General features: G+C 40.3%; 1 protein-coding gene across 4 annotated transcripts in view; it reads left to right on the plus strand.

Moving 5' to 3' along the window:
- Positions 1-12,929, plus strand: part of LOC127427979 (pleckstrin homology domain-containing family A member 6-like) — a 153,648-nt gene that overhangs the window by 77,690 nt on the left and 63,029 nt on the right. The window contains exon 1 of one of the 4 annotated variants that reach the window (XM_051675997.1): positions 8,663-8,709. The exons of the other annotated variants lie outside the window; for them this stretch is intronic. Coding sequence (XP_051531957.1) covers positions 8,678-8,709 — 32 coding nt within the window. The 5' untranslated portion in view covers positions 8,663-8,677. Of the gene's footprint in view, positions 1-8,662; positions 8,710-12,929 lie in introns of those variants that run through there. 4 annotated transcript variants of the gene reach the window in all.

Below are 12,929 nucleotides of genomic sequence, written 5' to 3' on the forward strand. Positions count from 1 at the left end.
AGATTAATTGGTGGAAGAACTGCTTATTCTAACTATATTTAAAATAAAATGTAACTGTTTCTTGAGCATTGGTGTCTTTTTTCATATTGCTGTTGCTGCCATTTTACAAGAGCAATAAGCTACTCAAGTATCTGTGTTACAATGATTTTACCCCAGTTAAGGGGTGTTCTTAAGCACAACATGAATCATTTTAACTTTGAAAAGCATTTCCAGCAATCTGGGTGGCTGAAATTTGGATGTGTTGATCCCAAACATCTCTGGCACGCTCTAAAGCTTCATTAGGCTACCAAAAAATCATTTATAATATTAAAAATTGCTGGATTGGCTCTGTTGGTTGAATAACATTAATGTCTACCACTAAGGTGCACTGCTGTATTATTGCAAAAGGAGATTCAAAATGTAACTATTTTCCTGTCAGTTTTTTATTTTTAATTTTTTATATTTAGTTATTTATTATTTAGCTGAAGTATTATTAATTGTTTTAAATGTGTGGAGCAGTTTTGCTACAGTGGGTCTCTGTCTTGTTTGTGAGTATAACTTTGTTGGATGGTTCATGTCATGTCAAGTCAAGTTTAATCAAGTCAAGTCAAGTTAAAGTCCATGTTTTTGTATTTTGTTCCCGTTGGGAGTTACGGCTTTGGAATTTCACGTTTGATAATAAAACTGCACTTGGGTTCATCACACGTCATCATCTTTGTAATTGCCAGTGACAGCATTACAGAATACCTGACCATCGCAAGATGAACTCAGCGGTTCAAATCCTGCGTCTTCACCAGGGGAATTGATCCCTGGAAATTATGTTGAGGACTTCTGCGCTCTGGCCTGCCGGATGGACTTTAATGAAGTCGCCCTCAAGGACATTTTCTGGGTGGGATTGAGTGAGCCGGTTTCCTCCTTAATACCTGACGGTCGCAGTTGCCTCAATCTGGCTCAGTATATCAACCTTGCCCTGCAGATAAGTGGTTCTACGTTCACTGTGGGGGAGGCGGATGCCAAGCCCGAGTCCCACGTCATGGCAACCAAGCCCGAGTACCACCTCATGGCCACCAAGCCCGAGTCCCACATCATGGCCGCCAAGCCAGAGTTCCTCGTCATTGTCACTGAGCTAGTGCTATCTTTTGCCCCGGATCACAGCCACGCCACAGCCTGCTCCATGCCACATCACAGCAATGCCTCAGCCTGCTCCATGCCATGTCACAGCCATGCCTCAGCCTGCTCCATGCCACGTCACAGCCACGCATGAGTCTGCTCCATGCCACATCACAGCCATGCCTGAGTCTGCTCCATGCCACATCACAGCCACACCTGAGTCTGCTCTGTGCTATGTCACAGCTACGCCTCAGTGTGCTCCATGCAAGGTCTCAGGCTCACCTCGCCAACGAACCAGTGTCGCCTCGTCCGTTCCAGAGCCATCTCTCACTGGGCTATTTGAGCTGGAATTGGTTCCCGCCTTTGTGCCCACCCTTAGTTCTCCTAATCAGGCAAGGGGAACTTTCGACCCTCCGACCCCGCCTAGACCCTCTGAGCCCTGGACTCCGCCTTGATCCGTCTATCCCTCAGTCCCACCTTGGCCCTATGTCCCTTCAGCTCCACCTTGGTCCTTCAGCCAACCGGCTTCTCTGGGGTCCCTCATCCCTCCGGCTCCACCTTGGTCAGTCAGTCACATGGCTCTACCTGGCCTCTCCTATCCTCCAGTTTACTGCATCACTCTGAGCTTGTGGCATCACCAAGGACCTCCTTCCCTATGGCTTCACCTTGGTCCTCAGTCCCACCAGCTCCGCCTCTGTCTTCCGATCCCCCAGCTCCACTTCAGCCTACAGTAGAGCCTATGGCGCTACCTCAGTACTCTGAACCTCCGGCTCCACCATGTCCCTGCGAGCCGTTAGCTACTCTTTGGGTACCAAGTTCCCTGGTGTCGACATCAAGTGTCTCACGGCTCCGCCAACCATGGCTTTGCACCTCAAGTCTCTCAAGGCTCCTCCCCGTGAGCCTCTCATAGCTCCACCTTCCACTGGCATTGCCCTGATCCCATGCTCCACGCCCTGTCTTGCCAAGCCACACATCTAGACCCCCCCCCCCCAGCTCCCTACAGAACTTTTTGATTATGTCATGTTTCATGTGTTTGTTCATGTTTTGGGGCGTTGGGAGCCGCCCCTAGTTGGGGGATATGTATGTTAATGTAACATTGTTTGTGAGTGTAACTTTGTTGGATGGTTCATGTCATGTCAAGTCAAGTTTAATAAAGTCAAGTTCATGTTTTTGTATTTTGTTCATGTTGGGAGTTACGGCTTTGCAATTTCACGTTTGATAATATAACTGCACTTGGGTTCATCACACGTCATCGTCTTTGTCATTGCCAGCGACAGCGTTACAGTGAGCCAATATGATTCCACCAGCTCAGTGCAGAAAGTTCTCTCCATTCCTTTCTGATGTGGAAGCTTTATCAGACCTGTCTGGTGCTATGACAGGGGAGATGAGAAGCTTACGACTGCTGTGCCAGGCACCTCATTCCTCTATATATGCCCAGGGAGTGAGAGACTTTCAGGTCTAATGCTGGATTTACTTTCAGCTGAAACTTGAATACCTGTCAGTGTACTGAGCAGTAGCAGCAAGAACATGATAGTTCTCTTTATAGGAGCATGCTAAACCTATTGTCTGTGATCTATATATTTATATGTACTGTATATATGAATTTATATCTGTCTGTCTGTATCCATCCATCCATCCATCCATCAAATCTCTATATTATGCTACAAATACATTTGTCACTTGTAATATGGCTAATACTAATGCAATATTTAACACAGTGTTTTTTTCTCCATGTGTTAGGCTGGTAAATCACACTTGCTGCTGTTGTTTATGCATTTACAAAACGAACAATTTTCCTTTTCAGCCCATATTGGAAAAAAAATGTCAGGTACCCTAAACGTGCTTCATATAGTTACTTCGAAATGAACTGGTTTTATTCAAGTAAAAAATATTATTTTATATGATTAAATCAACCTCAATACATTACGTTACAACAACAAAAGCAATTTTATTCTCAAGTAGAAATTTTACCTATTTTAGTCTATTTTACCACTTTTTATGAATGTAATTTCAATAATTGTGAAAAATTGTTAAGCCAGCACAGTTCATGCACAGCAAATTTCTGAGTGTTAAAAACACAGTGTTAAGCAAATCTGGTGTTAATTTTGTAATAGTTGTAAAGTGTTAACTGCATAGTGTTCCTTGTGGATGTTCACATGAAATCAACTTCTGCACATGTGCAAAGCATCTGTAATTTTTCCCGCCACTTTTTCATCAACTTGACTGGCTGGTGGTTGTACATCCACCTTCTTTCAAGTTATAGTATTAACTTCATTATATCACTAAAACACACATTTTATGTAGCCTATATTTTATATAATAATATAGAACGGTTAATGTGTGAATTCGTGATAGGACATAAAGCTGGATAAATAGACATTTCTTTGACCCGATTGGTTAATTAGGAGCAGAAATATTTCTGTTTTCACAAATTATTAAAAAAATATAGTCCACATTACATTAACCTTGATTTAAGTCTTTAAAATGAGAAACTTTTATAATTAACAATGGCACCCTTTTTGCATGCTGCTAATTTGAATGATTATTTGAAGTAATGTAGTAGTTCATTTCTGTGAATGTAATGACTCTTCGATGTGTTCATTTGTTATCCCAGAAGTTTATGCTCTGTCAGAGAATGCTGCGAATGCATTGATTTCAATAGGGTGGTGCATTTGGGGAATTCTCCGACGGAGGGTTTGACGGATAGGACATTTTCTCATTTTTTGGTTGCATGACGAAGCATCACTATCGCAAATCCTTGCGTTTTCCCTTTCCGTCCTTTCGACGTATCATCCCCATTGACAACAATGCCTAGGTGGCAATCTATCACACAGTTTAAGTTTTAGCGTGAATCTCTAAGCTAAATTGAATTTAATGCACAAGTTGAATAATAATAATACCAAAAAAAAATTTAAATAAGCCTACGAACTCTCTTAAAAGTAATCACTATGTTTATGTATTTGTCTTTTCTGTAGTTTATTGCCATTCAAGTTTTTTTTTTAACTCTCACAATTTGGACTAATTGGACTGTGAAGAACTTAATACAAAGAGACAAGGGAATATAGAGACATGCTTCATGGAGTCCGTCACTAAAGGCAAGTCTTAGTATGAATATATATATATATATATATATATATATATATATATATATATATATATATATATATATATATATATATATATATAAATTTGAGGATGTTATTGGAGATTTTAAGGAAGACAAGCTGTATTGTTTCAGTAAATGCATATCTCCCATTCTGATTCTGTTTTTTTTTTTTCCTTTTTTGATAATACACTTAGTTTACATTTGAAATATGAATTAATCATAATTGTAATGTTGCTGTTTTAACATCAAATATAAAATAGCAATATTAAAACAAGTTTCAGTGCCCTGTGTAACCATGTTTGGGATGCAACACCATTGAGTGTTAATGGTAACACCCTTAAGTATTACATTTTCAACACTTGAAATGTTTAAATCGTACACTAAAAGAGTGTTCATATAAGTAACACTTTGGTCAATGTTAACTGAATACTATCAAAGATAGACTTGTATGTTCACCCAGAAAGTGTTCATTTTATCACTCACAGTGTCAACTTTCCCAACAATATTTTGCTGTGTGGTATTTTAGATTTCATGTTTGATGTCTAGTACAAAGAGATTTTTATTTTGCTTGACAAAAATGTTGGTAAAGTGTTGGGTTGCCATTTGATGTCCAACATAAAATCTGGGTCCAGAAGCGAACCCAACTGAGAACCACTACTTTTACCATCTTTTACATTTTCAAACATAGGTATTGATGGTGAAGATTCTGTTATGACTCACAATTTACAAAAATATCCTTACAATCTAAATGAGTAGACCTCATAATTCATAACAGTAATCATAATTCCACCCTTGCATAGTACATAAACCGCATATTGTCTGTGGCTTTCCCAGGTGACGTTTGAGTGGGTGCTGTTCTTCGAGACAGCAATGATACGAATCATTTTGGTCCCACAAGCGCAGATGACAAACTGACTCTCTGGCTGACCTTCACTCTCTAACCGCAAGGACGATTTTAATTTGAGTGTGTAGCTCACAATTCTAAGCATAGCACTGAAGGACAGTTTTAACAGCACAAGCAAAGCAGTCAAATTGTTACCAAATGGATATGCTGTTTAGACTCTGCATGCCACGTGTCATCTTGAACAGCAAAAATGAGATACATTACAGTCTTGTGTGGTACATTCCATACCAGCTCTGTGCCTTAGTGTTGAATAAATGCTTGCTCTTTATATTCAGGGTTTACGGAGGGATCATGGGTGATAAATGAATGCTGAGCTCTTTCAGCACACCACATTGATTAGCATCTGCAGTCTTTATGCAAACAATGACAAATGTAAGAAATCTTTAGAGTTTAGTTGAAAGAATTCAGTTCTTATATTCATAATACATGGTTATGATTATAAAGGGATAGTTCCCCCCCCCCCAAGTGAATGGTGACTGAGGCTAAAATGAGGTGACTGAAATATCCTTTTGTGTTCCTTGGAAGAAAGCCAGTATGGAAATTTGTCCAGCGCCAGCCCTGAAGAAAGTCATACGAGTTTGGAACAACATGAGGTCACCCATCATCATTAATGATGATGACAGAATTTTCATTTTTGGATGAACTATCCCTTTAAGTTTAAATACAGCAAGAGATAAAATAGGTACAATACAAGGTTTTAATACAAAAAAATATTGGAAATACACTGTGCTGTTGTTGCTCTGGTGGGAAGAGGGTATAGTTAATCCCCTCAGAGGGGCAGGTAAGCTGCCGTCTTGTGTTTGTGTGTGTCCTTGTCATATCCGCCCACAGTGGGGTACAATGTGCGGGGACCATCTGGTGAGACCTGTTCCATAATGGAAGCCCACCGATAGAAGAACCGGTATGAGTGTTGTGTGTTTTCAGTGGACTTTGACAGCTGACACCTCAGAGGGACAAAGCTTAAAACTAACCTCAGCTGATGACTCTGAATTATTGTCAGACCTGTGTGGATGCAATTAATTTGTTATTAGTAGTTAATTTCAAGGCAAACTAGATTTTCAATTTTTTGGAGAAAATGTGAGTGGTGGCTATGTGGTTGCTAGGGTGTTCTGGGTGGTTTCTGGGTTGATGCATGTTCCATTTGGTAAGTGGATTTTTACTGGCCCAAGTCAAAATAGCCCACTCCAAAGTCTCTTTTGATAATGTGGTCCCTATATATGGCTTAGGTCTTTTCTTCATTGTAAGTGAATGGGATTTTTTTCTACAGATGCACTAATGTGTCAGCCAAACATCTGTATTGGCCGATAAAAGCAAATTGGACAGGCCAATTGTGTAAAAACAGCAGATGATCTGATTCAGGGCAGATTATTTTCTGTCAAAATGGGGTGGAAAAATGCATCGGACAATTAGCCTACAACTTGTGCTGTGTGTGAAAGAAAATGTCTCTGTGGTAGTGGGGGTGTGGTTAAGCAGCGGTTTGTGAATGGAGAGCGAGATCAGGAGATGAGAATGGTAAGGATCATCACCTGGCAATGATTGCCTCTAACAGCTGTTTGTCATTGCAGTGAGAGTGGAGACAGGCTTTGAAGAGCGAGCCAGACGCCACTGAGGGAGAGAGAGTTGCACAGAGCAGAATGTTCCATATTTGTGTTGTGCTGAAAAGCCTTAACCTATTTGAGTGTAACAGTCCAAGGATGGGAAAAGAGGAAGCTGGGACCGGCTTGACAACACACGTAGACATTTATTAACTATAAAACACTTTTCAGTGTCACACACAAAGGGTTTGCTTTTCAGCGGTCCCCGACACACGCTCTGATTTTCAGCAGACACATTAACACACACACTCAAATAGCTTAGTGCGTCTCTCTTCTGCTGCTGTCTCCTCTCCTTAAATATTCCCGCTGTCCCTCAATGGAACATGAGACCGGTGTGGCACACAAATGGAACTCATTCACCGCTTATCTTCCCAGCCTCGCTCTGATGCCACTCGGCCCCACCTCTTATGTAGAATTACTTTGATTTGGGTGACAATGACAGAAGAGTTTAAATTTGCTGTGCACTGCTAGAATTTCAGGAGGTGGAATTACAGTTAAAAATTTTAACGTAAGTAATTTGATTGAGCTTGACACAGCAAGAAATATGAGTTTATTAAAGCTAAAGCGGATGCTGCTTCTGCTAAAAATGAACAAGCTCATCATTCAGAATTCAGTTTATTTGGTTTAAGAACATTAAAAAAATTAAGAAATCTTACCAATTTAGAATCAAGTTAATGTGAGTTAATAATGTGCTTTTTGTTTCAGTGTTTTGTTTATTGCTGAGTCCAGTTACTCTGAAACATGGAAGACAAAGAGACAAAGAGAAAGAAGTTATTTAAATATTTTTAAGTTTTGTAATTAATTATCAGTGATTTGACACAAGGTAGTACAAGTAAACGCATAACCACCAAACTGCTGATATCGGCAGATGTTGTTAAAAGTAATTAGATATCGTATCAGTGCTCCCCTAAAATTGAAATCCGTTTATCATCTGTCAGGCGGAAATCACCTGATTGCTTCAAAAAGTTACAGCAGCACACCTCTTCTCTAGAAGATGCATGATTTCAGATATCCTTCATGTCCATAGCACAAATGGGATGAGTTACTTGCCAAACTTTAAACTGTACTTAGGATTAAGGGTTTGTTCAAATCCCTAACTCTACGTAAGAGCAATAGTAATAGTGATGCTTACCATAGCACTAATAATAATGAAGCACTAATATTGTGTACTCTGGCCTTACAAATTAAAACCAACTACCTTAATGTCCAATTAAATCACTTTTCTGCAGCTATGTCCTGCTGCTTCCTGAGAATGGAAAGAAATCCTGATTTACGCACAGATAAATGATACAGCCATTAGAGCAGGGTGAAATGGCCAGCTATGTATCTGTAGACGTGATTAAAGTCTACGTGACATGAATATAAGTGACATCTTAATATGCCTGTCAGTGCCGGGGCCCTGGCTTAGTGTTTTTTAATGCTGAGCTTGTCTCCGTATGAGATATAGACCTTATTATTAGTGTGTATCTCTGGGAAAGGTTTGGAAAAGGGCGGGCACAGATACAAAATCATCCACCTGAGTGGGTAACACCTTTTGTTTTGGCCTTGATAGGGTCATGGCTGTCATGGGCCTCCCGGGGGAATTCTGGTCATGTCTCCTCCTCGGTTTAACATCTACATCACAGTCTGATCCCTGATAGGAGGCCCCACGTGTGTGAGCAAAAGAGAGAGAGAGTCGGACGAAACCAGTAACCAAATAAGCTGAGCTGAGCAGATCTAGAAGGCAAGAGAGCCAGAAAGAGACATAGAGGTTGAGCAAGGGACAGAGAGAGAGAAAGAGAGTGAGCGTGAAGCTGGTTGGCAACAGCACACATGCTCAAGGAGAGAAAGGAGGACAGCAATTATTGTATCCAACACCCTACAGCTCCAGCAATAAAGGCTCTCTGCTCTCTGGCGTTACAAACCTGCCATTGTCTCCCTCTTACTCTGTTTGTTTCTCCACCTGGCCTCACCTCATCACTTATATGATTGATCCGGGGGAAAATGCTGAAGTTCCGTGCGGACCGGCGAGTGAGGTAGGTAAGGCAGGATGTTGGGAGCGAAGGAAAGGGAAGTTTATAGCGTCAGTGCTGTCAGGTAGGGAGAGCTGCAGCAGTGTGATGGGAAACTATGAGTTGGAGGTCAGGCAGGACTGCAATGCAGTGTTCTAAGGAGACATCTGGGTTTCTCCTGGACCGTCTTTATGGTAGATTGTGTCTCTGAGGCTAGTTTGTGTGTCTTATTGCCTGCATTTACATTGCCACCTCTGTTGTGTATTTGAATGTGACTCCCAGTGTTGGCAGAGACATCTAGCATGGTGACTCCATTCAGTAGACCCCATGTGTTATGCTGTGTTGTCAGGCTGTTTCCATTTCCATTTATGCATTTGGCAGACGCTTTTCAATTGATAAGCAATCATAATCATTGTTTATGAACTGCCATGCATCTTGTGCGTCTATGTAGGTTTATAGGTTACGCACGCGCGAGCATGCTCAGTCGCAAGGCTCTGAAGGACCACGTTGGAGTGCGCACGCACCTCAGTCTTATTTCAGTGGCTAGGTTGTTGTTCTAGATTTGTCTAAATTTGAGCCCTGGTGTGTGTACCTTTGGTGTTAAGAGGTAGATACCCTCAGCATGAGTGTTTTCTTGGCTTGTGTTCCTTGTCTTCAATCAGGTTGCGTGTATGTGTGCATGTTGTGTGTCTGTATACAGAGACTGCACAGACTCCGAGTTCTGCTTGTGTCATCCTTAAGCGGTTGATACCAAGAATTTGGCATGTCTCTGGCATGCATTTCAATAGCCTAAATAACTTTGAAGAGCTCTGGCTACTATGTGCAGTTCATAATAACCGTCAAATGAACTATCAAAATTAATTTAAAGTCTTTAAATGGGGCTCTGCATCCATATTTTTAGTCCCTTTAAAATTGAAAGACAAGAAATTTACTTTTCGCACTTGGGGCCATTTTTAACCCAAACATATGTTTCATGCTGCTGTTCATACTTTACCCTGAGTTAATACTTAATAATCCTTGGTAAGTTTGCTGATTTCACACAGTACTTTTGTAAAGTGTGGGTTAATGTTATTATCTACATAATTACGAGGTCAGTAACATTGAATGGACAAATACAGCATGCAACTTGTACACCTGTGGTCACAACATGATCACACTGGATATCGACATTTTGCTTCCAAAAGATAATGTACCCTGAAATCAACCCCATTCATCCAAATTGCTGACTTGCGCTATCCCCTAACAGATCTTTTGGCATCAATTCCAATGTGAACACATTTCTCTGTACTGTTGCTGATAGCGCATTGCGCGAGGAACCTCAGGGACACAGGTTTTGGTCCGTGGGAACCAGAGGTGTGTCCCAAACCAATTCTCAGAGCAAAAGCTAGCAGCAACACATTACGTGCGCTTGAAATGTCACCTCCATCAGCTGTTAAACAGCGAACGTTTCAGTGTAGTAAAAAAACGTTAAGTGTTCCACTTGGGATGATAATATACTTTGAAAATTCATACACTACATGGCTGAGTGCACAGCATATTTTGTAAGTACATAGTGTATATTGTGTCGTTTGGGACACAGCTCAGGAATTATCGCGTTCACAAACAATGGTGAGCGAGATTCAAAGGTTGCATTTTCACTCTAGAATAACATTTTTACTCCACTGATGCTTAGGTTTAGGGTTGGGGCTTGGGTTAGGGAGTTAGGATTAGATATAAGACTTTAAAACAAGTATGGGCTAACAAAATATTCTCTATATTAAGATAGTTAGCCCTATAAAAAAATGAAGCTTAGTGTCAAACTGAAGACAAACTGATAACCCATAGGTGAAATTAAACTTAATGTGACATTTTATTTTTTGGATTTTTCTCCCCTTTTCTCCCCACTTTGGCATGCCCAGTTCCCAATGTGCTCTAAGTCCTCATGGTGGCGTAGTGACTCACCTCAATCTGGGTGGTGGAGGACGAATCTCAGTTGCCTCCGCATCTGAGGCCGTCAATCCACGCATCTTATCACGTGGTTTGTTGAGCATGTTACCGCTGAGACCTAGTGCATGTGGAGGCTTCACGCTATTCTCCGTGGCATCCACGCACAACTCACCACGCACTCCACCGAGAGCGAGAACCACATTATAGTGACCATGAGGAGGTTAACCCAACGTGACTCTACCCATACTAGCAACCGGGCCAATTGGTTGCTTAGGAAGCCTGATTGGAGTCATTCAGCATGCCCTGAATTCGAACTTGCAACTCCAGGTGTGGTAGCCAGCATCTCTACTTGCTGAGCTACCCAGGCCCCCAACATTTTTGGTTATTGATTCAATGTCATTATTTCATATAATTATTATTATTCCTTATTTTATTTCTATTTTATTTCTGCATTATATTTAATACATTATATTATGTTATCTTAATGTTGTATGAAGAATTATATATTTATAAATTCCTTTTGCCTTTTAATTTTTTTGGGTGATTGTATTAATAGTTTATATTTAACTTGTTGCTGCTTGAACTTTAATGAGGGGCACACTCGCTTTCTCATGAGGGCAAGAGATGAAAGGAAAGCGGAGAAAAAGCGCACGTTTCTGGATTCTACAGGTGCTACTATTGTTGCTGTTTCATCAAGATATATTTAAATAAAGATGTTTGAATTCCACATCTTGTAACTCACGTTATTTCTGAGATGCCTATGCCCAGCGGAGACTGAGAAGCTGACGCCATGAATGATAAAAAGAACCTTTTGCTTTGTTACGTGTGAAAAGACAGATTAACAGTACAGTATACAAATTTTCATATTCACTATACCTCTCCCACTGCATTGTTCTTTTAATTGCTGAATCAAGTTTGTTGTCTTACAACACTATGCCAGTATTCCCCACACTTCGATACCATGACAGTGCTGCTGAAGTCTTTAAAGGAGCCACACATCTTTTGCGGCAAGAGCGACCGCTTATGCGATCAGTCAAATTACCGATCACCGATCGATTCATAGGACGTGAATATCGACTGATACCGATTGGTGGCCGATCGTTCGATTGTTCGGTGACGGGGGCTGTCAAGTTCCAAAATGAATAAAAATGCTGCACAAAAGTATAGTACACACAACTTTTGCACCACATTACAAGTCTTCTGAAGCCATACAATAGCTTTGTGTGATGAACAGACTAAAATATAATTTGTTAATCACTGAAAATCAGGTTTGACATTAAAGTTATTTAGTCACATGAAGTCTTTGACATCAATCCATCTTATACCACCATATTTTATCTGGGATCCTATTTTCTGTTTGTTCAGAATTTTTATTTTTGGGTGAAATAATGAAATGATTAAATAAGCATAGTGTGAAAAGAGGTCCTGTTGGCTTTGGGTTAAAAAAGGGGGTTGTATTCCTAATTTGTAAGTCACTTTCAAATAAAAGTGTCTGCTAAATGAATAATTGTAAATATACAATTATGTAAATTTGTCATGTCTGATTTAAATATATGGAAGCTGGCTACATGTTTCAGAGGCATAGCACTCTGACTGTAGCATCACTAAAATTACTTCTCATGGCCTGGATCTCGTCTAAATGATTTGTTTTGATGTCTCTGTGCACATGGCTCTCTGAGCGATCTAGGTTAACCAAACCTCTACAGAAAACAGGGAAAATGTATTTGCTTGCTCCCTCTTCAACAATAGTAAAATCAATAGCCAGATAAATGTCACAAATGCACACAGTAATGAAAACATTTGTAGGATTTACACCCAAGAGAAGAGTTACAAGTGCACGTACACAAATAGTACACAAGCTGAGGGCAAATCAAGTGTGGCAGGAAGCTGAACTAAGACTGACTAAGTCATACAGAAAACTGCTTTTTATATGATCAAAATACATGTCAATTCTGAATATAGACTGATTAGAATGGCTTTGTATTAACTCTAGTCATCTAGAACTGCTCCCGTTTAACGCAAATATTTTGACTGTAAGCTCCAGCTCTTCCACACTTAACACGTTCTTCCACAAGTGCTGACAGCCATTAATTTCCACAATAAGTGTCTCACATGGACTTACAAAGAAAGTGGCCGTGTATTGATCGGACCTGATGTTGTAACATTGAATTATTAATAAAGCAGGGCTATGCCTGCTGTGGTAGTGGTTTGAAGCCACTCGAACGAGTTGCGGAACATCTTTAACAAATGGAAATCTAAGAACAGTTGACTATGATTCTACCAGAAATATTTGTAAAGGATTAAACGAATGTGTTTGT

Source organism: Myxocyprinus asiaticus, chromosome 37 (assembly GCF_019703515.2).
Source record: "Myxocyprinus asiaticus isolate MX2 ecotype Aquarium Trade chromosome 37, UBuf_Myxa_2, whole genome shotgun sequence".
Taxonomy (NCBI): Eukaryota; Metazoa; Chordata; class Actinopteri; order Cypriniformes; family Catostomidae; genus Myxocyprinus; species Myxocyprinus asiaticus.